This window comes from Drosophila hydei, unplaced genomic scaffold (genome assembly GCF_003285905.1).
Source record: "Drosophila hydei strain 15085-1641.00,03,60 unplaced genomic scaffold, DhydRS2 tig00000001-arrow-pilon, whole genome shotgun sequence".
Lineage (NCBI taxonomy): Eukaryota > Metazoa > Arthropoda > Insecta > Diptera > Drosophilidae > Drosophila > Drosophila hydei.
The window spans coordinates 8,975,969-9,001,820 of NW_022045643.1; the positions used below are offsets into that span (position 1 = coordinate 8,975,969).

General features: G+C 39.0%; 2 protein-coding genes across 2 annotated transcripts in view; one reads left to right on the plus strand and one right to left on the minus strand.

Moving 5' to 3' along the window:
- Positions 1–25,852, plus strand: part of LOC111603320 (serine-rich adhesin for platelets) — a 158,342-nt gene that overhangs the window by 15,495 nt on the left and 116,995 nt on the right. Inside the window, exons 2-3 of the mRNA XM_023320842.2 lie at positions 8,187–10,798; positions 11,828–14,304. Of these exons, the coding sequence (XP_023176610.2) occupies positions 8,391–10,798; positions 11,828–14,304 (4,885 nt within the window). The 5' untranslated portion in view covers positions 8,187–8,390. The remainder of the gene's footprint in view (positions 1–8,186; positions 10,799–11,827; positions 14,305–25,852) is intronic.
- Positions 1,766–2,618, minus strand: LOC111603321. Its single transcript, XM_023320843.2, has one exon. The coding sequence runs from the start codon at positions 2,535–2,537 to the stop codon at positions 1,857–1,859; it is 681 nt and encodes a 226-aa protein (XP_023176611.2). The 5' UTR covers positions 2,538–2,618; the 3' UTR covers positions 1,766–1,856.

Genomic DNA, 25,852 nt, shown 5'->3' on the forward strand with positions numbered 1-25,852 from the left:
TATTTTTTATCTTTTACCTTTTATTATTTTTTTATTGTGGAAACAGGTTATCGTTGGATTTCGACAAGTCAATGAGGTATACGAACTGGCCTTTCACTTTTTCGTGCACATGCTGAAAAGTCAATAAGGCAGAAAAACTTGGCGAAAAAATATGCAGTTAGCCCGTGACGGTCCATTTTTGGCATTGTCATCGCTGGGCAAAATGGAAGCCAAGGACAACGCCTCGACTTGACTCGACTGGGGTATCGCTGACACATTGTTATCAGTTGTCGGCGCAGGTTTTCGCGATCGGGGCCAGTTGACAAAAGTTTATCTTTATCCCTGCCTATGGCGGCAGCTCATGCCAGGCAGGCAATGTCGCCTTGCAGCGATTTAATGGATTTTCAAGTTATTTCTGGTATTTTGTTGTAGTTCACCGCAACAGCAGCGGCAGCAACAACTACAGCAGCAACTGCAGCGCAAACAAAGATATCTCGCAAACTCGTTTCTTGCCTACGGCCAAAGAAAATGCCGCATAATTGCCGCGACGTCGCGACGTCGAAGTCGAAGTCGAAGTTGGGGTCGAGTAAGGGGAGCAGCGCGGATCTGCGGGGCATGTTGGCCAAATCGACAATGTTGTCAATGCAGCCGCTTTGGCATTTGATTTTATTTTTAACTAGACTGCAAATGAGGCAACGCATTGTAAGTAGTCGCGTAGGGTGCGGAGTTGGGGGCATTGAAAAGGCGCACTGCAGATTTAGCACTGCAATTAACATTTTTATCTGGAACTTTGTTAAGCGGGCAAAGAGAATTATGAAAGCAATAGCAACAAATTCCATTTAGATATGCAGCTTAACATATTTATAAATGTTTTGCTTTGGTATGAGATCATTACTAGTTGGCTTTACTTTATCGTATACTTAATGACGAATATTTTCAAATGCATTAATATATAAACTGATCAAATATATTGCATATATAAGTAGACAAATTTAAAAGAGAGTGAGACTAGAAGAGAATAAGTCATGTAGCATGTAAGTCTAATAATTACAATATATTTGTTTGCCTATGTTCTTTTACCCTGAACTGATTGAAAATATTAGTTCAGGCAGTTCAAAACGATGAGCTAAGCCCATGATGAGCTGAGTTTATCTCTCAAAAAATTAAGGTCTTTCCTCTTTTCTAACCTGAACCCATTGAAAATGTTAAATACTAAAAATATTGGTTTTATCTAGAAAGTTTCATAAAGAGAGTCCAGAAGAGTTATTCAACAAATTAATTCCCATAGTAAAGCCCAAGCTGCAGGTCAAACGCAGCCCTACGTAGTAAGCAGAGCGCGCGCTTATGTATGCGTGCGGATACGTATGTGCATGTGTTGCTTGTAATGTATGCATAAAACTAGGACATCTCATAGTCGAGCCGTCTTGACTGGAGCACTCTTGTTTAATTGCTCAAAGTGAAGCTGGTCAATGTATTTGTCAGTCGAGCACTACCAACTGAAATCTTACAAGTTTTTTTTTCTTATGCCAAGCCTCTGCTGTTGCTCTTATGTACAGTCTTAGCGGATTCTGTTGTGCAAGAAGTCATTTTATATTTACAAATTATTCTTAATTCTTGAACTGTCCAAGGCCGTCAACCAGAAATTCTCACGTTTCAACTGACGTATGTGATTTAAAAAAAAAACAAAAAGCAATTACAGACACCTGAAGAGATAAGGGAAAATACATATATAGATATTTAAATTGGTATTCACATAAGCACTAGATATTGCATTTATATGTCGCTCTGTTCATCTAGAAAAGGGTTGGCACGTCTTATATGAATTTTATGATTTTATATGATTTTATTCTCAACTTTGAACTTAGTACCCCAAGTCCTCATATGTAGCCCCTTCTGCGCAGCGCCCAATTCAGTCGTTCAATGGATTTGATTACAGATTGCAATTCTCGCTGGATATTCGCATTCTCCATAATCTTTTCGACACAGCGTTCCCATTCGCAATTCGTCAGCCGCAAGCTGTATGGCACCAGGGCGCCAACGATGCGATTGATTGGCCGGAGGAAGTCCATTTCTTGGTCCACATCGTGGCGCAATAGCTTCAGGCAGCTCCACCATTCGAGGCTTTGCTCAAGCAGGCGATAAAGTGCTCGATAGGGCGTGGAACTGGAGAAGCGCATGACGGCTGCGAAGTGTGGGCGTCCTTGCTGCATTCGACATTTGGCTAGCATGAGGCGCGCTTCCGCCGTTTGCTTCTCCAGCTGCAGCTGCAGACTTATCCGATCCTCGATTAGTTCCAGCATGCGCAGATGCAGGACATCCATTAGGCAGCCAGTCTCCTCGGCAATCGTTTGCGTTGTCGTTGTTGTTGTTGTTGTTGTCTTACTTATGTTGGTCCTTTTCTTTGTTTGATTTCTTTTGTGTTTCTGAGATTTGCTCATTCCGTTGATTCGCTTTGATTTATTGGCATTGACTTGACAAGTGCTTTCAATACTACCAATCGTTGTAAATGTGCCCACTGCACTACACTCCTCTGGCATAAAACTGCTCGCTATACTCATCCTAGTCTCTATTTTCCGTTGAACAAAATTTTAAATAAAAACAGTGCTGTTTTCATTGAGTAAAATCTCGACGATTGTAAATATCTGTTAATAATGTTTTTGGGTTTTACACTTTTGAATTCAGAATATATTTTACTAACAAACAACCTGCTTGTCCTTATCAAAAGCAACTCAAGAAGCATAGAAGAATTATATTATTAATAATTATTTATACCAAAGAAATATAAAATATCTTAATGTGATTTGCAAAAACCTAAAATATCTTGGAGATATTTTAGAACAATGAGTTATATACTTAATCAGAGTGCAAAAATATCTTCTTCAATTAAACTTCTCTTGTTAAATTTGTAATGAGAATTTCTAAAAAATATTTGAAATGATTTCTATAACCAAGAATTAGACCTGCTTTTGCAGGGCTTTTGACAGTGCTGAAATTGAATCTGTAAGCAGCATAAATATATCAAAATGTTCCACTTAATTTTAGTTAATATAAAAAAGAGAGGACTAGGAGTATAACAATAGCTTTAACTTGATGGAACATACTTCAGAAATTTTAGACTTAACCCGAAAATCCGGACCCGAACGGTTGACGTCATCTTGAATGAAGATTTTGCCTTTAGGGAAAGGTGTGATACATGATATATATTCTTCTCTATTTACTTAACATTATCATACAATGTCTCTCCCTCAACTGTCTATCTCTCTCCGCCCTTCTTTACCTCTCTTAATATGAATAATAATCGATCATTTGATTTAGTTTTTCAAGCGTAAGGCGTTCATTGTATAACTGTTTTTGTGCCCTGTTTTTTTCATTCATTCTTTTATCTAAAAATTGCTATTGGTTTATCATGAATACACGAATCTTTGACTATATATATGCACACATCTATAGTTCACCTGAATTGCTAAAAATTCAAAGCACTTTTTGTTAAACTGGTTCTTTTGTTCGTGTGACCCTCATCTTTGGCAGATTTGTTGCTTGTGCAGTTTTTGTTAGCCTTTTTTTTGGAAGGCGTCTCTGGGCCACGCTTCGTTTGGCATTTTAGCATATTTCTCACATAAATCGCTGGCGACTTGGGTAGAGAAATTTTCACGCCTTGCTGACCATTGGACAAGACGCCAAGGCGAAGGCCTGCTCTTTAATCAAAATTGTATATAAACTTATGCCAAATAGTGCTTAATGCAGCGCCTGGTCTCCCTCTCTGTCTCTCAATCTCTATTGCTCATGGCGAAACCGCAAACATTTTAATAAATTGCCAGTTATTAGTTGTCGGCAGCAGGAAAAAGTGCAATTAAAATGCATTCGAGCAGGGCGAAGGGGAACGGAAGTTTGAGGCAAAACAAATTAGCATTAACATTGACTTGGTGCAAAAGAGACAAAGCGTTGCGGGCCAAAAGCAGAGCAAAAACTTAGCGAGTTAGTTTCCCATAATTTGTGTAAAGCTGCGCACATAATGAGCAGCAAAGGAGAGAGCAAGTGAAAAGGGGGAGAGTGCGAGGTGTGTAGAGTGCAGAGTGGAGAGGAGGAAGTCAGGTGTGGAGAGTTGCGGATGGTCACTTGCATAGCAAATGGTGTGAAATTTTTGCATTGTGTCGACAAAGCAGTGGAAAGCAGTGCAGCAACTGTTGCCTTTAGCGTTAAGAAGCGAGTAACTGAGAGGGGCAGATAGTGTTGTTGCTGCTACTGGTGCACTGTTTGCAACCGCACTTAGTTTTTGTTATTATTGCTGTTGTTGAAATTTGCATAAATGTTTTTAATTAAGGCATTTAAAGCATATTTTGCTAAGTGGCTTTTTAGCTGGGCAAGCATTCAACTTGCTAATGAAATTAAAAAGGAAGTGAAATGCACAAATACACACATGCACACACATATATGCTATACGTGTACGTGTGTATGCATATGTGTCTATTAGCAAAGTTCATTTCGTATTTAAATGCATAGAGAGAATTCCTAATTGAAATTTTCAGTAATATATTGGCTTTATTATCAACTTTACTGCAGTTAGTCTATACAATGTGCATTTTATAATAATTTTATTACCTGCAAATTATTCCATTAATAAGATTTTAATTACATAGTTGTAAGGTATTGAGCATTGAGCTTAGAATATAGTCAATGGTTACTTAACGTAATTACATGAATATGAAATACAAATTGCTTTTTCTCAATGAATTTTGATTGAATTTTGTTTATGGCCAAATAAATTAGGACGAATTCAATTCACTTTGGTAGATTATATGGCATAAATGCAGCACAGCACTGATAACAACGTTTGCCTGTTGCTTCTTTTATAATTTGAACTCTGTTACTATATAATAATTTGCTCTTATTGATATATAGTAAATATTATACACTATGTATTTTATATATCATATATTTAAATATATCATATAATATTTTATATATTATAGATGGTATTAGTTAGACGTGGCTAAGAAGTACAGAGTATTATATCATAAAAGTCCACAATTCTCTCGTTTCCTTGACATCTTAATTCTATCATTTCATATTAAAGCTTATAACTTCTCCATGCGTTCAAAATTCCCTTTAAAATCAAAGTTCCAACATTGCTGAAATTGAATTGTGTTGCGTACTGAGAGTCGTTGCAAGTCTGGTGAAATTTACACGTTTCCCTTTTTGGTTCTTTTGCGTGGCTCATCTAGCTAATGGCGTTCCAGAGCAGAGTTGACAGGCTGCAACAGTTTTTTTTATGTTTTTTGTTGTTGGTTTTGTTTTTTTTTGTGTTTTTTCTGCTGTCTCACTGTCAACAGAGCTGAACAATTTTTATTTATGCGCTTTTGTAGCGCCAAAATTCTTGACGGCAGCCGTCAGTCAACACGGTTAGATTGCCAGGCGGACTGGAGGAGCGGCAGATAGACGACGAGCTGGGCATGTGGACAGTTGTTGGAGACGGAGCGGACGGAGCGACAGCCAGCTAGCTAGCTGGCAATATGGCGGAGGCCGTTGCTGCGATGGAAAGCAAACAAACTGTAAACTGGGGAACGCCACTCAAAGTCGCGGCTTCCTGGCTGACACACTTTGTGCGCCCAAAGCGAGAGGAGAAGGGAGCTGGAGAAAGATGCATTGGCTAACTGTTGGCTGGAGCGTGTATCGGAAGCCTTTAGCTTGCCAACTCTAATTGAAGTCGATTGCATAGCTTGCAGCTATTTTTTTAATGCTTCTCTTTTCATTTTGTAACTTCATGCTGCAACTAACTTTGACATTATGCGCCACAAATTGTGGCAATTTAAGCCCAATTTAAGTCGCTGCAACAGCAAATATTTCACAGCTCTAGAAATGTGAGGCCAATGAAGCGAATCAGATCCGTTTTTCTGCGCTCTCTCGCATCTTTCACTCGTTAATCCCCACGTTTCAAGCGTGTCTGCCACATCGTCTAAAGGTAACAATTTATATAATGAAACTGATTTCAAATTTGTGATGTACGGGCCGCAAGCGCGAACTGAGCGTCGTAATTACCGGCCTCAGTCCCAAACCTGGCCAAAACAACAGTTATAAAAGAGGCGTCCAGAAAAGTCAAAAAAGAAATATAAAAGACAGCATGCCTGAATAATGAAGCTTAACCCATAACGAAGCTTAGATACACTTCTAATAATGGACATGTAAATATCAGCTGTGAAGTGTTTTAGTTAGGAAATATTCCCAAAAATATAATATTTATATATATCTGTCGAATTATTTCTATCTCGAATTGTTGCTAAGAAATAAATAAATTAATACAATTTTATATATTTATTTTGACAATAGTTAAAAGTACGATTTACCATTCCTATTCTTTATAAACATTATTTTATTATATTTTACATATAGATAGTTATATTTAACTTAAAAATTGTTAGAAACGCCGATAAGATTTAAATAAAATAATAGTTTATTTTACTATATAAATTAATATAATTTTAATATTATTTGACGAATTATGTACAACATATTATCATTTTTAAACAGTATTTACAAATTTTATATATTTTATCTGTTTATATATTTTAAAATTATATAAAGTGAACAGCTATATATTTTTTAATTCTTGTGAAAAATTTTAAAATATATTATACAGTTTGGGCCTGTTCTTTAAACACATAAGATTGTTGTTTTATTCATACTTCAATGGCTGCAAATATATGTTTAATTCATTGTAATTGTTGTTGAGACTCCAATAAAATTTGTAGACATTTAATTAAATTACTTATATTTATAGACCATTTATTAAATGTATTATTGTTTATTTTAGTGTTATAAAATTATTATTATTTTTTTTTTTTATTTGATGACAAGCGTTAAGGAAGATATGTATTAAATCAATTATTTTCATAACTTTTTTATATAGTAAGCCATGTTTCGTTTGCCTTCACATTAGTTTAGTATGCCCTCGTCAGGGTATTTGAAATTGAGCTAAGAGATCGAAACAAGTTTAAGAACTGCACCGACTGGTGGTGGTGTCGCTGGTGCTGGTCACCTGTTTGGCCGGCTCGTTGGGATGCGTTATTTCGATGGCAACGCCGAAATGTATTTGTGCCATTGGCAGCTGAAGAAGAGGCAGAAAAGAAGAACCGCAACATGATTTGGCAACTTGGCAACTTTCTTGCAGCGTGCAACAACATGCTGCAAGCTGGAGAGGGTTAGAAAAACCCGTTGCTCAAAAGACAAAAAAAAAATCATCTGTTGAATCGCGCATCTTCGGCCCAACCCACCTGACGGGGCAAGTTTTCGTGTGGGAGTCGTTTGCCACATTTTGCGGTTACTTTGAAAAATCTTTGGAATTTATTTTGTTGTATTTTTTCCTTAATTCTTTCTTTTTGTTTGATAAAAAAGAAAGTTGACATAAATTGTAAGCCCGAAGTGTGCGCTTTTTTTTGTTGTTTTTGCCCAGCTGAAGTTGCGGTAGCAACAAAAGTTGCCAGTTGCTGTCTGCTTGTTGCTGTTGCTGTTGTTGTCTTGTGTCGTGCGCAGGAAGGAAATAGTTTTGGCTGAAGGCTGCTGCGGCAATAGCTGAAGAGAGAGAGATGGCAAAAGAGTTGTTAACTGGGAATAGTTTTTTTTTGGCAAACTTATTGTGGGATTTTGGTGTCGAAATGAAATGCATTTGAAAGTTTTTGTGAAGCAAGTTAATCGTCTGTGAGTCTGTCTGTCTGCCTGCTTATGGATAGTTCATGGATAGAAATCAAAGCAATTTAATGATTGAATTTTTATTTTGATTGCGAATTGCATTATTAATAAATAGACACACAAAAGACGCCTGCTAAGCAGCTCCGTTAGAGTGAATTAATAAAACAGTTAACAATATAAAATAAAATAACAATTCATATACAGATATGTATATAAACCAAATCTATATTTTTAAGGCTTTCGAATCTAATATAATATTTTTATTTATATTTTGTTTTTATTTTTTTATGCCAAATCAAAAACATGTTTTAAAATTTTTGTTATTATGTTCATTATTAATATTATTATTTACTTAATAATGCTTAATAATGTCATATATTTTACTTAATTGTTTTTAAGTGTATTTTCATTTATTTAAATATTTTATTATGTTATTTCTCCCTTATTTGTTTTTCTTAGTTTATGGTACTTTTATTTGTCTCTTATTTTTAACTTTAATTTTTTGTAATGTTTCTGTTTTTCAGCACAAAAATCAATTTCAACAATCGAACGCAGCTCGTACATCAACCGCATAAGATCACAAAAGCTTAGCTCAGGCAACAACCAAACGCGAAATTCACCAACTCGCATTTAGCGCATGCTAAAACCATCTATCACAAAACGAAATCTAGCGCATGCACAAACCCAAAAGATCAATAGCGCTGCCTGCTTAAAGCTTAAAGCTCAGCATGGCCTCCACAACAACGACGATGTCGCAATGCAAAGACACAAACCCAACAGCAGCAACGGACGATGATTACATAACCGTTGTTGAAGTCGACGATCCCACATCGTCCACCAAAGACACAAACCATTTGAAGAAGCTAGTCAAACGGCAAAGTTCCGTCGCCGAAGACTCCTCATTTATTACAGTGCTGACCATAAACGAGCAGCAACAATTGTTGCAGCAGCAACAACAACAGCAACAGCAGCAGGTGCAATCTGGGACGGATGAGCCGGAGCATGTGACCGTCTACCGTTTGCCAGGCGAACGTCTGGGCTTTGGGCTTAAATTCCAAGGCGGCACACGCAACACGGAGCTGGTGCAAAAGCTGTACATACAATCATGCGCCGCCGACAGTCCCGCCTCCAAGGTGGCCACCAGTTGGGGCCATTTGCGCGAAGGCGACGAAATCCAGAGCATTGATGGCCATCAGGTATCGCAAATGACGCGCATCGATTGTGTGCGCTGCCTCAAGGATAGTGTGGCCATACATCTGATCGTGCGCAATGGCCATGGCCAAAAGCCACCTAGCGAGGATGAACAGCAATCGGAGGTGTCCATTTCACTCAATGCTCAGCCACCGCCGCCACCGCCAGTGCCACCACGCAAGCTGGTTAAGCGGCAAAACTCCAAGGAGGGAACTCCGGCCACAGTGCAGCTTGTGGTGGAGAAGCCACTGACACCGCCGCCAGATGCTGAGTACTACATCAATCTGTTTGCTGAGTCATTGAAAGCGGGCTCTGAGTCGGATGACACAGCGAGCACCATATCCACTGTCATTGATAAGCTGTCCATGGGCTCCAACTACTCATCGGACACGGAGTTGGCCAGCAGCCTGAATGGCCCCGAGCTGGCCAAGCTGGTGCAGCCGTTCACCCTACTCGAGGAGGAGTTTCAACTGGAGCAACCGTTGAGTCAGCCCAAGCTAATCATACCGGGCAACAATTACGAGAATGTTGAGTTCAAGACAGAAAAGGTCAATGTCTATGAAAATGTGGAGCTAAAGAGTCCGCTGAGCACGCCGACGCCTAAGCCGCGCGTGCTGCTGGCCACCGTGGAGCCCAAGAAGCGTTCCATTATACCCATGCCACGTAAGATCGCGACGCCCAGCAAGTTGCCCATCGAGGTGGCGCCGCCTCGTATACCCACGGACTCGCCCACAACGCCCACCAATGAGTCCCCCAAGGAGATCAAAGAGTTCAGCACGAAGATACCCAAGGCCAAGCTAATTAGCTCCATAGTCAGTCCGGGCTTTTCACGTGCCAAGACCGAAGGCGAGATTAAGCTGCATCTGCAGCCCGCTAAGCAGCAGTCACCGCAGCTCAAGTCACGCATACCCATTGTCACAACGCCAGTGCAGAAATCCCCGCCAGCTAACAAATCGATGGCAACATCAATGATAGCATTGACACCGACATCCCCGCTGTCAGCCAACTCCAACATTCCTCGCCTGCTGCAGAAGCAAAAGTCGGAAACGGATCTGAAGCTTGGCTTCTATCGCAGCAAGTCCAAGGACTTCAGTCCCACCCCAGGGCAGCTGCGCGCGCCGTTGCAGCGCGCCAACTCTGCGGAGGCGCCAGCACGTTCGACACCTGAGCGCACTTTTATACCTGTTCTGCTCAACAGTGGCTCGAGGAGCAGCTCCAACTCCACAGAGTCGCTTAGCTCCATCTGCAGCAATGGCAGCAATGGTCGTTCCCCGAAGGGTCCCAAGCCGAAGCCGCCGGAGCGCGTTCAGTCGCTGCTGAAGACGCAAATACCCAAACTGCAATCGCTGCCAACGACGCCGCCGCAGCAGCAGCCCAAGCTGAGCATGCAGACTTTTAGGCAATCCTCGAATGGCACTCCCCCTTCCACGCCCATGAATACGCCCTCGCCCACGAGCAATCGTGAGATACGCTTCAAGATACAAACCTACGAGAGCAAGACGCAGGATGAGGACAAGCTGCCCAGTCTGTTCGATCTGGTGCACAAGCAGGATGCCGTCGACAAGCAGGACGCAGCAGCCAAGCCTCAACGCGATATCGCTGCTCTTTTGGCTGCAGCCGCTGCCGAGGCAGCTGATCTTGCCAGGGAATCCCCGCCGCCCTTAGTCGTGGGCAAGTGCACAAAGATTGTGGACGACAATCAGACCAACACATGCTATTCGAGCTCCAGCAGCGATGAGGACGATGGCGAGCAGGACGACGTGGATGCTGCTGAGCGCGAGTACATCTGTGAGGATGGCGAGAAGCTGGGTCCGCCGGAACTGATCAACGGCCCAGGGCCCTCCGAGGCGTACTTCAATATGTATTGGCATTCGAATATGTTGCCCACTATTGGAGAGGTTGAGGAAGAGTTCTCCTCGCTGGAGCCACAATCCTTGACAAATGGGTGAGTTGTGCGAGAGAACGGGTGGGGGAGAAGGTAAGAGGTATATGGTGTGGAGAAGGTTTATGGAATGGGAGCTTATCAAATGAGTCAGTCCTTGAGCTTGTAGAGACGAGAGTTGGGAGTGAACTGTACATAAAATAGAGGGGCACTTAGAGTACTCTGAGCTTATATGAACGTGTTTACAGATGGGAGAAAAAAAGGAAAAAACTGAGAGCCAAAGCAGAACAGGCAGAGAATGATTTAAAATGAAAATGCAAGTGGCAAAAGAAGATAACAAATCCATCTCCTTCATTAGTCTCTATTCAAGGTTTGGTTTTCAGCTCTTTCTTTTGTATACAAAATCACTTAGATTGAATTATAGTAATAAACGTCAATTGTCATAGTCAATGGACCTGACCTATGTAGGAAAGAGTATTTTAGATGTGTCACAGCTTTTAACAATGAAAGCTATTGTAGACCCATTCGTGGTCTTTGTGTCTTGCGCAATCCGACATAAGCTAGTCGAAGCATTTGGCAAGATAAGGCTTTCCAGTTGGCAAAATTAGTTGCAAAAATGTATTTTGGAAGTTTGTAAATATTTGTGTATATATCTAGAATAATAATAATAGTACGAACTTTCACACATTCAGCGCTAGGGCTCGTTTACGATTTTGATAAGAGCAAATGCCGGTGTGTTTACAACAGCAGAGCAGAGCAGCGCGTAAAGCGCACTGATAAAGGCCTGGAAATTCGTAAAGCAAACTGATAAAAGCCAATGGCAACTAGCATTCGACTCAACGTTTGAGTCAATTAGTTCTATTTCGAAAGGCGAAAGGTATAGATTTTCGTGGCATTCAGTGCGATCGAGAGTTTTTATATATATATATTTTGCGCAGCGATCGAAACGACGGCAAATTTCCGTTTGCTGTTTCCGACAGGTGGTAGGCGGTTCAATTAACATGCACACATATATATACGTATACTCTTTTTCTTGATAAGAGGCTATCATTCTAATTACTCAATGTGCTATACACCCATCTAACCAAACAGCCACCCGAGTGCGATTGTCGAGGAGCTAAAGAAGTTGCCGCATTACGTACCACCAGAAAAGGCAACGGCCAAAATGGAAGCCCAAGCAGAGCAGACGCAAGCGGAGCTGGCTCAAGTCCAGAGCAATGATAAGATTGTTGTACATGCGAAAGCAGCCGGCGATAAGGCTGACCAATTTGTGGAAAGTAGCAGTGCTAGCACCGCCAGCACCGCCAGCACCACAACCAGCAGCACCGAGGAAACCAGCGAAAGCCGTAGCTCCAGCAGCAGCCAGAAGAGCTCCAGCAAGACCCAACGCACAATAACCACCAAAGTGGTAACCACCAAGACAAGCAGCACCACAAGTAGCAGCAGCAGCAGCTCAAGCTGCTCCAGCTCCTCCAATGCCTTTATGAGCCCCTTAGCGGACATATCCTTCAAGCTGCAGCCCTATGAGGAGCGCGAGGAGGCGCAGCCGGCCATAACGACAACCATACACGAAGAGCGTCGCGTGGTGCGTGAACAGCAAACGCTTAGCGAACTGAGAACCAAGGACGCTTTGACCGGCGAGGAGCAGCTGCTGACCAGCGCCGAGTCGAAATCGAGTAGCGCGCGCTTCAAGAAAATCAGCAGCAACGACAATCTGCTCGACCTGGCCGATGTCGAGCAGCTGCAGCCGTTGACTGCCACCGTCTCGGCGGAGACGTGTCTGAAGGAGCGCCTGGAGAATCCACAGGATAAACAGAGTATTGAAACGGGTATTTTGACATTATCCGAATGTGGCAAACAGCTGCAGCTGTCCGACAACGGCGGCATCAGCAGCTATACCGAATGCGAACAGACCGAGCAGCAAACCTATTTGGAGGGTCAGCAGCTGCTTAACGAGTTGCCCGTCGACAGCGATGCGCTGCCGACGCTTGAGCGCGAATTCAGCGAGACCTTGACGGTGAGCAAGGACGGCGAGAAACAGGTGACCAAACGGCTGGAGCAGAGCAAAGACTCGCCTGGCAAAAAGGGCGCTAAGCTGCTGAAGAAAACGGACGAAGAGCGCCGCCTTGAGCAGGAGGCTCAGAAGATTATTGAGAGCTATCAGAAAGTTAAGAAGGAGACGGAGAAGCTCTATAATCTGCAGCTGGCTGATGATGAGCAGGGCTTTGATTTAAGCGCCTTCGAGCAGGCGGAGCCACACGTAGAACAGCAGGCTAAAGCACAGGCAGAGCAGCAGATAGAGGCTCTAGTGGAGCAGCAGATGGAGAATGTAGTGGAGCAAAAGGTGGAACCTGTACTAGAGCAGCTCGAATTACAGGCAGAGCAACTGTTGGTGCCTCCAGTGAAGCAGGAGACCAAGGCTACAGTGGAGGAGCCCGTTGAGCTTCTAGTAGAGCAGCCGGTTAAGCCGGAGGCAGAACAATTGGTGAAGTCTCCAGTGGAGCATGTTGAGCTTCTAGTAATGCAGCAGATCGAACCACAGACGGAACAATTGGTTGCGACTCCAATAAAGCAGGAGACCAAGCCTCCAGTGGAGGAGCAAGTTGAGCTCCTGGCAGAGCTGCAAGTCGAAACTTCAGTAGGCAAACAGACCCAGGCCTCAGTTGAGCAGCAAGTCAAGGCTCGAGTTGAGCAGCAAGTCAAGGCTCCAGTTGAGCAGCAAGTCAACGCCCTGGTGGAACAGCCAAAGGATCAGCCGAAGCCAATAGAAAACGAAAATCAAGTTGCAGTAACTTCGCCCATTGTTGAGGATGATCTGGGATATGTGCTGCATAAGAACATCATCGATGCACCAAAGCCAGAAAAGCTGAGCAAGACAGCTACGCCGAAGCCAGCTCCAAAGCCAGTGCCCAAGCCCAAGCCGCCATTGCCAAGCAGCAAGCCCAGGATGAGTCCAACTGTGGTCAAGCCAAAGACGGCGCCACCACCGGTGCCCAGCAAGCGGAGCGAACTGGGTTTGGGTGTTAAGCCAAAGCCGACACAGCGACGCAGCAGCCTAGAGCTGACGCCGCCCAAGCCGCTAGAGCGCATCATTGTAGGCGTGGAGCAGGTTAATGAGAGCCCAATCATAAACCTGGCCAGCGTGGATTTGCCCAATGTGGCGCCAAAGGCTATCAACGATAATCTTGTCGCCCAAGCAGTTGACCTGCTGCACGATGATCTGCACTTTGAGAGCCATCGACTGCCGAATGCAGAGAAACAGCGCGAGGTTGTGGGTCAAAGTGGGGAATCCCTGACCGAACCCAATGGCAATGTGCTAAGTGCCAGCTCATCGATGACATCAACAGCGTCGTCATCGTCGTCCGTTGCAACGCCCATAACAACGCCAATTTTAGTATCAGCGACGTCATCGCTAGATTCGGTCAAAAGCGTCATCGAGGTCATCAATGGGCATGCCAACGACACCGACGAGCCGAACGAGAGCAGCGACAATGGACCAAGTGGAGACGACGAACAGCAGGTGGAGAATGTGTCAACAACGTTGACGCTCAATAGAGAACACGAAACAGGTGAGTTTTCATGCTAAGTGCAAGCAGAGAGGGTAATCTCTATCCCAGTGTGAGCGCATATGTGTTAGACACATGGCTTCACTTTTGGGAATCTGAAAGAGTTTTAGTCTGGTTCTGTTGACATATTTGATTCCATGGGGTTATAACTGATTAGTCTTTGGGTATTTTTATCTTGTGTTATTATTGATAAGGCCTCAAGACTGCTTACTTAATAAAAGTTAAAGAACAAAATATTTATATATATGTATATTCCTGATTAGGATTCACTTTCGACTATGTATAGCTATGTCTAGCTCACTAAGTCCATAAAAATATATATATATTTTTTATATTTACATTCTTAATCATCCATAGCTGTTTCTATACAGGTTTAGTCTTCAATGCAGTGCTAGTTACTTATTTCAAAAGCTAATAGCACGAAACCTTTGCATTGGTCTAAGAAACGAAGTCGAAGTTCTCCTCCTATTTTTACCTTAGTCAAAGGACTTCAACTTCTATCGGCTTTCCTTTTAGCTCAAAGCCTTTAACTGCAATTATTTGTTCAAAACACAGCTTCTGCCTTCTATTGCTATTTGTATTTCTAAAGTAGGCAACTTTCTATCTCAAACGTTTAGTCCTAATACTAGCTTTTTGCTTTAGCTTTCTCTATTCCAATTTCTTTTTCTATTGTGCAAAAGCTCATTCTTCCTTTAGTTTATCTTTAGTAAGAGTTTTTCTACTTTAAGCCATTTTATCCAAACTTTCAAAATTAAAAATTTTCAACTATTTCTATTATATATATATATATATATATATATATATATATATATATACATATATATACATATATATATACATATATATATATATATATATACATATATATATATATATATATATATTATATTATATATTATATATATTTTATGTTATTTATATGTTCTTCTTGAACTTTTTAGTCACAAATTATAATGCTGCTAATCCCAGTCCTAATCCTTATCCAAGCCTTATACTTAACTTTGAGTTTAAAGGTATTTTAGATTAGCTTGTTTTCCTGTCAAGTTTCAGATCTTTAGCTGCTTGATTTTGTGGGCCCCGCAGCAATTCCAGATTTTCCCAATTATTGTGCAATTCTCAAAACTCCTTAGGCCTCAGCTTCCGCTACAATGCAAGTCAATAGCTGGAGCGCTCTGTTGCCTGCCCAGCAATGTTCTATTGCTATTTAGCAGCGGTCATTGTGGTAAGCAACAGTTCGGACTTTTGACAACTCTCGACAGTACGTTGGCAGCAGAAGGCATACAATTATTGTTCATGCACTAAATACATAAATGTGTATCCAGCGTATCTCTCTCGACCACGCTGCACTAAGCCACAATCTGTAATGCCAAGCGCTGTGGTACGCAATTTCACTGCCCTAGTCCCGCCCCACGTGGTTTTGCATTTTGTTTGCCCTTGGCATATGCAAAATGCCACTAATGGACTTTGTGGATCTCTGACCTGCAGCTGCAAATGAAACCGAAATGGGACTGTGAACAACAACTTAGTATTTCAACTTATTTTTTTCCATAAAGTGTTCCCTTCTATGACATCGTATTATATTGGAAAAAATGCCTGTAAATATCTGGTTTTTGCACTTTCAATTAGAAATCGTTATATGAATTTTACATTTACACAATCGACAAACAATTCTCTGGAATAATAATTATAAAAAATATGTAAAATTTATGAAAACCATATAGACCGAATTATTTTCATTTAACCGGGCACAGCAACTACAAACAATATAAATAAAATGTACAACAATTGCCACGAAATGAAATGCAAATTGCAAAAGGTACCGAAATAGCCAAAAATAGCATATATAACCATATTGCGTATACGCCAGGTGTATAAAACCAATATTACGCGTGTGCCACACACACACACACCCACACACTAATACATATATGAATATACGTAATTGTTAGGCTTAAATATTTTATGTGCATTGGATTTGCATTTGTTTAACAGCAGAAGAAGAAAAAAGTAAATGGCAAAATGGGGAGAAGCCAAAATCGAATCCAATGAGCTGCAGAGGGCAAATAAAATATTGGCGCAATGTTTTAATTAAACAAAAACTGACAAATATTGGCACCTGTATTGCATTTCACACAGGTGCTTGCGGGGCATACAGAATTTGTATACCGAAACGCGTTACGAAATGCAGATTGCGTTCGCGTGCTGCGGTTCAGTTTTTCGAGGGGGTTTGGGCATATCCTTTTGGCCAGAAATATTAATCAAAAATTTTGCAGCCAAGCGAATTGCATTTGCATATTATACAGTGGGGCGAACATGGCTGAAAATTGACATGAAAATAATGTGAACTTATATTGTTTTTATTATCTAATCAATAATTGAAATTTTGCTGAATTCAGAAACAATAAATTGATTTTTTTACCAACATAAATGAGTTTATTGCAACATAGATTTATGCCCGTTTACCACCGTTATGTTTGCCATTTACTGTTTTTTTTTTTCAAGGTATTTATGGTACATTGCTTGTAGTGTTATAAATTACGGGATTGCACCAGGCTGACTATTCAAACTCAACAAATTATCAATTTTTGGATAAGCTTTTCGAGGTTTATAGTTTCGATATGGCTTACAGTTTCTATGTGGGAAAAATAAAGTAAATTTCTCTATCATTTTTGGGTTAGTTCAAATTGGAAAGCACTCGTAGTCTTATATAATTATAAAGATTAAATATATATATTTATATTTCTCTATATTATATATCTCTTACTTAACTCTTATAGCAGAGTTTTCAGTCCACTTCAAATATGTCACATATTTTGCACTTGAATTCGCTCATTTTCAAGTGTATTCAATTAATTATGTATTTTCAATTACGAGCGCATAATTATTGCATTCCACCTGTATTTATTACATTATGGCATTTCTCTCGTGTGATAAAAAGAAATATTTTTATGCCACATTGAATTTCATAATTACAAGCCTTTGTGTCTACCGCGCTCCCTCTTTCTGCCTCTCTGTCTCCCTCTCTCTTTATCTCTTTAATGGTAATTACTTTTATGGTCGAAATGCATTGATAGCTCGTATATTTTGTTCATATCAGACGCTATCTATCACTGACAACAAATATTTTTGTCCATATGGCGATAAGTTCTTATCAATATTGATTACCAATGCTATTCGTGTTTGTTATTAGCAACTGTGTCTGAATATAATGCTAATCTGCTAGCAGTTGGCACTGAGCGAACTAATCTAGCTCCATCTAAGCCCTAGTGTCTGCCTCCCAACAACCCAGCCACCCTCATTCGCCCCTTCAGCTGTGTGCTGTCAACGTCATCGTCAGCTTCTGTGTTCAGTTTTCTGTTTTCAGTTCTCAACACTTTGAAATTGGATTTGAAGCCATAATGGCCAGCTGACTGACTGACTGACTCGCCTTGCCTTTCCATATCTAAAAGCAGCTGAAACCATTTGCCATAATTGCTTTTGGGCACATGGCGCCCACTGAGGCGCCACGTTTGGCCCCAACCACTGAACTAATGAAAATGCATTTGGGGTAGCTCAGCCAGGGCACCGAAGTGCACTCGAGTCCTGTTTGCGAACGTATTACGTTTTATTGGGTCCCTGCACTATGCCACATATAAAGCTTGGACAAGCAACAGATTTCTGATAGTTAATTTAATAGTATAACATCTTTGAATTATTAATGAATATGTAACTTAATTTGGAAACCAATGCTAACAATGCTAAAACAATACAAGTCTAATTAACGTTGCTTTCTTATTGCATACCTTGTAGAGCTTTTAATATTTAAGAAAGCCACGCAGACGTGTAGAAAGTTTGTTCATTTTCAACCTGCCAAAAGTATGCCACGAAAAGCTGTTCAAATGGACAGAATAGAATGATTGGCTGGAAGCTGAAAGCCGTTTATGTATGATAAATAAAATATGTGATATTTATATAAACATAACTAGTCAACTCAATAAGCTTGACATATTTCTAAGCTTTGAATATTAAAATGTATTCAAAGAAAGCTCCGATTGGAATGAAATTAATTTTGATATATTAAAAAATGTATTAGTTATGTTGAAAAAAGTTTCTAGCCTGTAAATTTCCATTTTATATGATTTGAAATTGTATAAATTTTTTCAAGAACATGTTCAAATATGCGCTTATTTTCTTACCTGTATTGTTTTAGTTACTAATGCTCTTATTAAAAGTTAGAAATTAATATTATTATAATATTGTTATTAAAAATTATTTACATATATCAATTTATGGAGTATATTGGTAAAATATTATTACATGGAATATTTTATGGTATTTTCCATTCATTTTATACAGCTTAAGAGTATTGTAAATATATTTAATTATACTTTAAATTATAATTTATCTAATCCGAGTTTATAATAATATGTTCATCGATCTGTATGGCTTGCATGCCTACATTTTTCATTGAATCTGAGACTGTCTCATAAATTGAAATAATATTCGGCTTATGAAAATTCTTTAAATACAGTTGACCAAAATTATTTGATCTACTCTAAACTACTTTAGACTATAAAAGAAATTTAAATCAGAATCATACTGTTCATCAACATAGCTCCCAAGAAGAATTGCCCTAAATGTTATATAAATTTGTTAGTTCACCAACATATGTGACATCAAATCTAAAACTCTTAAATATTAATATTTCAATATAATATGTTAAAAATAGGTGAACTCTCATATACTGTATATTTTCACTCTTCAGCTTGCCATTCTTTCTATGAGTTTTAAAAATTTTTATCATGTCTAATCCTTGGTAATATATTTTCTTAAATATATCAGACAAATCGACATGTTATATGTGATTTTTACAATACAAGTAGAACAGGGAAAAGAAAGACAATAATTTTCATTTTCATATCAATTGTTATTTAAATTTAAGTCTCAAGTTTAAAATGTATTTCAACTTCGGTTCGCAATTCTTTTTTCAATTTGTTTCCATCATTTCTATTTTTATAAACTTCTTTAATATATTTTATAAATTACATAATATTAGCCATTTAACATGGTTTCTAAATTGAAGCATAAAAGTAAAAAAAAATAAGTTGTTATTAAATTTCAATTTAAGTTCTATCCCGTCTTATCTCTGCATTATAACACCTCTATAAATAGGCAAGTGTATTGCAGTTTCGGTTTGCCATTCTTTTTTATACTTGTTGTTGCTGCTTTATCATTTTTGGTGCGCGTTGGCTAACAGTTTTCAATTGACAGCGTTGTCTGTCAGTCTATTTGATTACAAGTGTTGTAGACATTTGCAGGTCAGCTGCCTCCCATCGCTCTCTCACTCAGTTCTCCTACGCTCAACCCCTTCGCTCTCGTTGCGCAAAATTTATCGCTTTTGTGCATTTAAAATTAATTTGAAATTAATTTTCAATTCGATTTTCGGTGTCAACTGCTCGACTGATGTGTGTTTGTGTATGCCAGTTGTTATTGGTTGTTTTTTGTTGCTCATTGTTGCTGTTGTTCTCGCAGTTGGCTCCATGTAATTACATGTCGCTGTTGGCGCCTCGGGGTCTTTTGATTATATTTTGTAGCTAATTTTGTTGTTTGCGGTTTTGTCGTTTTTAATTGTTTGGTAAATAGCACTATCGTCGGTTGACTTTGGCTCGTGGTATTGCCTGGGTTGTTAGCGGCTCTGGCTCTTGTATACAATATCTGCGAAAATCTTTGTTCGTCATACAAGGCTGAATCAGGAGTGAGGTGTGATAGAGTAAACACAATTGAAGTTGCTTGAGACGTTCGAAAAGTATGTTAGCTGTAGTGGAACGATATTTGAGCTAATTTATAATGAAATAAGATAGTCTGAAATTGAGTATGAATTTATATTTTAAGGGGTTTAAGTTTGACAAAGTAAATTATTTTATAATATTATTTATGTCTATTTTTATACCCTGATCCCATTAAAAATGGGAAATCAGGGTATAATGGTTTTGTGCAAATGTATGTAACAGGCAGAAGGAGGCGTGGCAGACCCCATAAAGTATATATATTCTTGATCAGGACGACAAGCCGAGTCGATTGAGCCCTGTCCGTCTGTCTGTCCGTCCGTCTGTCCGTCTGTCCGTCTGTCCGTATGTGTGAACGCGTGGATCTCAGCATCTATAAGAGCTAGAGACTTGAAATTTTTTTTGTAGGTCCGTGTATAGCACGCGCAGGTCAAGTTTGTTTCAAATATTCGATAACTATTCGCATTTAATTGTTATCGAATAAAAACATTATTGAAATGCAGTAAATAAATTATATCTCGAACGTCTTAAGAGCTAGAGCCTCCAAATTTTGTATTTAGTCTTATATATATTTTATGCAATTTTGATTTTTGTTGGATTTTGGATACCGGCTCCAAATTCCCCCAAATTCTTAGAATTTAAGTTTAGTTGGAAATAGGGCCATTATGTGAAGGCGTTTGCATCTCAACCAAGCCAATAGGATATGTAGATCATATGCTGAAAATTTCATTAAAATCCATTAAGTAAAACAGAAGTTATTAAACAAAACGTTTGGCCAATTTCCAAAAGCACATGTCAGCAGCGCCACGCGCACGCATTTTTCCTATGCGTGTGCACACATACATTCAAATGCGTGTATTCTTTTCTATTCCAAGAATTGAAATTGCGATTGAATTGTGCTGAATTATTAGCTGCTACTTATGTTCAAATTTGCAACAGCCCGTGCAAAAAGGACAGTGGCTGCGTTGGTAGAGGCCCCGCTCGTATGCAGCTTGGTCCGGGTTCGAGACCGGAGGAGATGAAATGTTTTTTACTGTTTTATTTTTTTTTTTTTAGTTATGAAGTGGCGGTGTTGGTAGAGTTTGTGCACGTTGCGCAAATAATCCGGGTTCGAATCCTGGTCTCGCAATGTCGATTTTTATTTGTTTTCTCTTTTTTTTTAATACTCGATACAAACTACGGAAAATATTACAAAACTCAAAGGACTGGGATCAGGGTATCTCCTTGTCGGGCACCCCGACTAGAGCTTTCTTACTTGTTTTTAAATACAAATATTTCAAAAGTAGAAATGCTTGAAAAACGACTTATATATTTATTAAATAAAGTATACGCAGCGTATTGAAAGCGAAAAAGAAGCTCAGACTTAAACGCAATAGTTGCTGGTGAAATTTCTGATATATTAAGTAATATATATTTATATATATATTGCACCGGATAGTTCAGCTGAATTTTTTATTAAGTATTGCGTTTCATTAAGTATTGCGTTAAAAAATCAAAATACGCGCAAATAGCATTTAAACATATTAAATACAAAGCTCATACACTGTACATTTTATTTGAGAGGTAGAAAAATCCTAGATATGCAGCCAGGCAGCTTGGGCATACTTTTCATTAAATATACGCAGCATGTTCCAAGCAAAAATTGAAAAATTTGCTGCAAAAAAGCAAAATTACCTATAAATAATTAAGCTGGGAGCTTATAAAAGTATTTAAATATTAATTGAGAGCAAGAAGTCATATTGAAATAAGCGACAAGACAGAAAGACTAAATTTAATACATTATTAAGTATACGTACCGTATTCCAAGCAAAAGTTCAAATATATTTTGTATCGTTTGTGGGCTCAAAAAATCCATATTGAGGCTTAAAGTCAGTCATTTTAAAGTAACAAAAATATAAGTTGTTAAGAAAAATACTTGAAAAAGCTATCAGCTATCCTTTTATTAAGTATACGCATCGTATTCAGACTCAAATTTAAAATACTCCTTTACAAGCAATAAAAAAACATATTAAAGCTTTTAAGTGTGCCAGGTGGTTTGTGTTGTTTTTATAGCTCTCAGCGAAAACAAATCGATGTGAACCGTTAGCTATGCCACATAGATACCGCAATGCAATGGTTTGAACGGTAATTCCAATTGCAATTCGGACTGCACACACCACAAAACGCTGTCAAAATTTACAGTTGATTTGATTGATTTTAAATGCCATTTAATTTGACAATCGATGAGCCAGAAAATGCTGCATCGAACATTTTGCGAGGCGTTCGAGCATCGGGGTCAAAGGGCAAGCCGATTGAGTGATTTCATTTGATTTGATTTGCATTCTATTTGATTTGATTAAATGCAGCTGTCATATAACCATCTTTAATGTGAACTAAAAACATAAATACGTAAACCTGTGTGCTGCAAATTGAGAATGACAGGCGCATAAAGAGATTTGTAAAGGCATTTCACCTACATTCTGTTACCTGCTCTGCCGCCTTTTGTGTGCCTCTTCATTGAATACTAGCTTCATTTATTTACTCAATACTGCATCGCTTCGCTTATGAAATATGAATTGAGCTCGTTTATGGCCAGCTGCTGTCGACTTTTGCCTTTTGTGAGCAATTTATATATATATCGGTTCCAGACTCCAGTCGGCAAAATAATAATAAATAAAGCCTGAACATATATACTATGCAGGCTTGGGTCAATATTGTCAGCAAATTGAAATGTGCTAAAGCGTGATGGACTGTGTAGCTCTGAAATGAATGCTTGAGTAAATAATGCTAAACGAGCGTCGAATTGGCTCGACATGCATTTGGCTTCTGCTGCAAGTGATGTTTGTAAAGGTGACTTGCATTCAATATTAAACAAAGTAAAATTAGGAAAATTACATAAATTGAGAACATAGCTTTGTTTAATGGAAAATATTTTCTTATTAATTGAATTGGTCAAGAATATAAATATGATCACAATTGATTATAGATTGGGCTTATAATTTTAGTATAAGATATTATATAGGTAGGTATAGGTATAACTTTATTAGAAGTTATCATATCTATATATATCGGGGATGTATTCTCCGACTCCATTTGACTTTCCTTTCCTTAATCACGCTCAGCACGCAGCGAGCTGCAATTTTGGGTTTTCTTTCCTGCTGACTGCCGCCACTGGAACTTCTTGTCTCTCTATCAATAAACCACATTTGCTCGAAGCGACTCTCGCTGTCAAACCTTTCTTCTTTGTGCATATTTCACAAAAAGATTACCTTATGCAGTGGTCATTGGTGTGTCCTTTTGAAACTCATAACGCAATGCCTCGTAACAGTTCTTGAATCTAATATTATACTAATATTTAATATGAGTCGAATATATCTCTGATAAAACACTCTCTCTAATAAAATGATTTTTTCTATTAGCCTCTATAGTTAAGAAACCCCTCGTTCTGCATTTGCCCCTTCGACCAGCTTACACACATATATAACACTGACTGCCAGCTATGCAAACACATTCTCAGTAGCAAAGTTTAGAAAGTCGCCAGCTCAGCTGCATAAATTCACATTTGCTTGGGCAGGCAGCAATGCAAAACTCTACGCTTCAATTAACTGACTCGCCCAAAGAGTCCGAGACAAATAAAAAGTTTCGCTAATTATTTAACACTTGGCTGAGAGTAGCCAAGCAAGGAAACCATTCGGAAATCTAGACATGACTTCATTTTCATTGTTTTATCGCGCTGCAATCGCAAATGTTGAAAATCACATGCGCACACATCATAAATGTCAACTGGGCGAGAATTATGGCACACAAGGTGAAAAAAAATACAGAACGCATAGAACAGAAGGCAGACTGAATACTCTTGCAGAGCAGTTGGATGAGTGGGGCAGATAAGGTATATATGGGAAAGAGTACTGGGCTTAGGGATAGAAAATATTCTATTGAGCAACTAATTTATATATTTTATAATTTATGTTAGAATTTTAAATGTTGTTATGGCAAGATCATAGTAAAAGCAAAAAGGATTTAGCTTTGTTCAAAATATCTTGAAAAATAAAAATACTTAATATAGAAAAACTTCGACTTGAAGAGATCATTCTTCTAATATAAAGGTTCGATGCTTGCAAGAACTTCATATATGATCATATATATATACATCTAAACAGTAAGTTAAAAAGACAGAACAACTATTCATAAAAGTATTTCAAATTGTACTTAAAATTAAATTAAGAATATGATCTAATCAAATCGAACCCTTGTACTGCGTGTTATAGACAGATGCAACTGTTTCACATTGTCTCAACGATTTATTTTTATTTATTAATTTGTTTTTTATTTTTTTTTATTTATTTTATTTATGTTATTAATTTTATTTATTTTTTTTTTTATTTTATTTATTTTATTTATTTATTAATAAATCACAAAAATATATACATGATTCTTAGATCTTTCTTCCTAAAGCTAACACATGTTTTAAGAAAGTCAATATACCTTCAGCTAGAGTATAAGCAGCAATAGATGTAGGCAGCAAGGAGAGCTTGGAACTGTCTCGTTCGTTTTATGAAGTCATAGAGTGCAATGCTTCGCTTGACTTTCAGGGTTCCATATGCTTTGGCTGGTTTCTCTATCTGGAAATCGAGATTTCGTGGTCCGTGACCATTTGGCAATGTGTGATAATTGCAGCGAGCTGCCAGAACCCAGAAGCCAGCTCTTGTAATGAGCCATAGCCGTGTGAGGTGAGCCTGGTTCAGGTTTGCGTTTGGGTTCGGGTTGGTTGCGTTTGACACCAAAGTGCAGCTGGGCTTGGCCTCTCTCTCGCTATATGCATCTCTCTCTCTCTCTCTCGCTCTCTCTCTGCTGCTACTGCACACAAGTTTTTCGCTTTGTTTCGCATTTAATGTGACAATGTCATTCTGTTTGCTGCTGCTGTTCCTGCTGCTGTTGCAGTTGTTGTCGTTTATCTATCTGTTAATTTCCAACGCCACGCAAGTTCACACTCTTAATTGGATTTGAAAGTGCAGTCGGAGGCAGCGGTTGACACTGGCCAATCCCCCAACTGCAGCTACTGCTACTGTGCCTCCTCTACTTTGAGCTTAGTTCAGCAGTTGTCTCTCTAACATGACAGCTGATTAGTTAACCTGGCTTTTCGGGCAGCCTGTGAATGGGGTTAAGCTACAGAGCGCAGATATTCTTTAGCCTGTTAATGACTGCAGTTGCGCTTAATGATAATGCATAGGCAGAGTAGGTGCAGCTGCAATTGCCAGCGATAAAGAGCAAGTTCAGGAATTGATGAAAGCTAAGGCCAGGTCTAAATGCTGGTGCTCAAGCTTACCTGTTTAAGGAACTACTTTCTATAGAGAGTCTATTGATTTTAGGTTAGTAAAGCAAGCAAAACTCTCTAGAGCGGGCTCACACAAATTTCAATTTATTTTATCATGAACCTCTGCCTGAAATAAATCAAATGTATCTAAGTTATATGGGTATAATGCTACATGGCTTGAATTGATTTATGGTTATACATGACTATATACATATATATATATATGTATATATATATTGCCATTTATTAAAACATTTTGCCAGAAATTTCAATTTAAGAAGTTTTCGTCGCACATCTCTTGATCTTTGCCTCAATCAAAACAGTTTTTTGTCTTCAGCATGAGAATAAATAAATGAAAAAAATTCTTCTTAAATTAATAAAGATGCAACACGTTGCAAGTTTTGCGGCACACATTAACACCTCAGCGAAGCTTGAAGGTGCTGCACATCCGCTGCGTGCGGCTTAAATTAACAAAATTTTACGCATCGCAAAA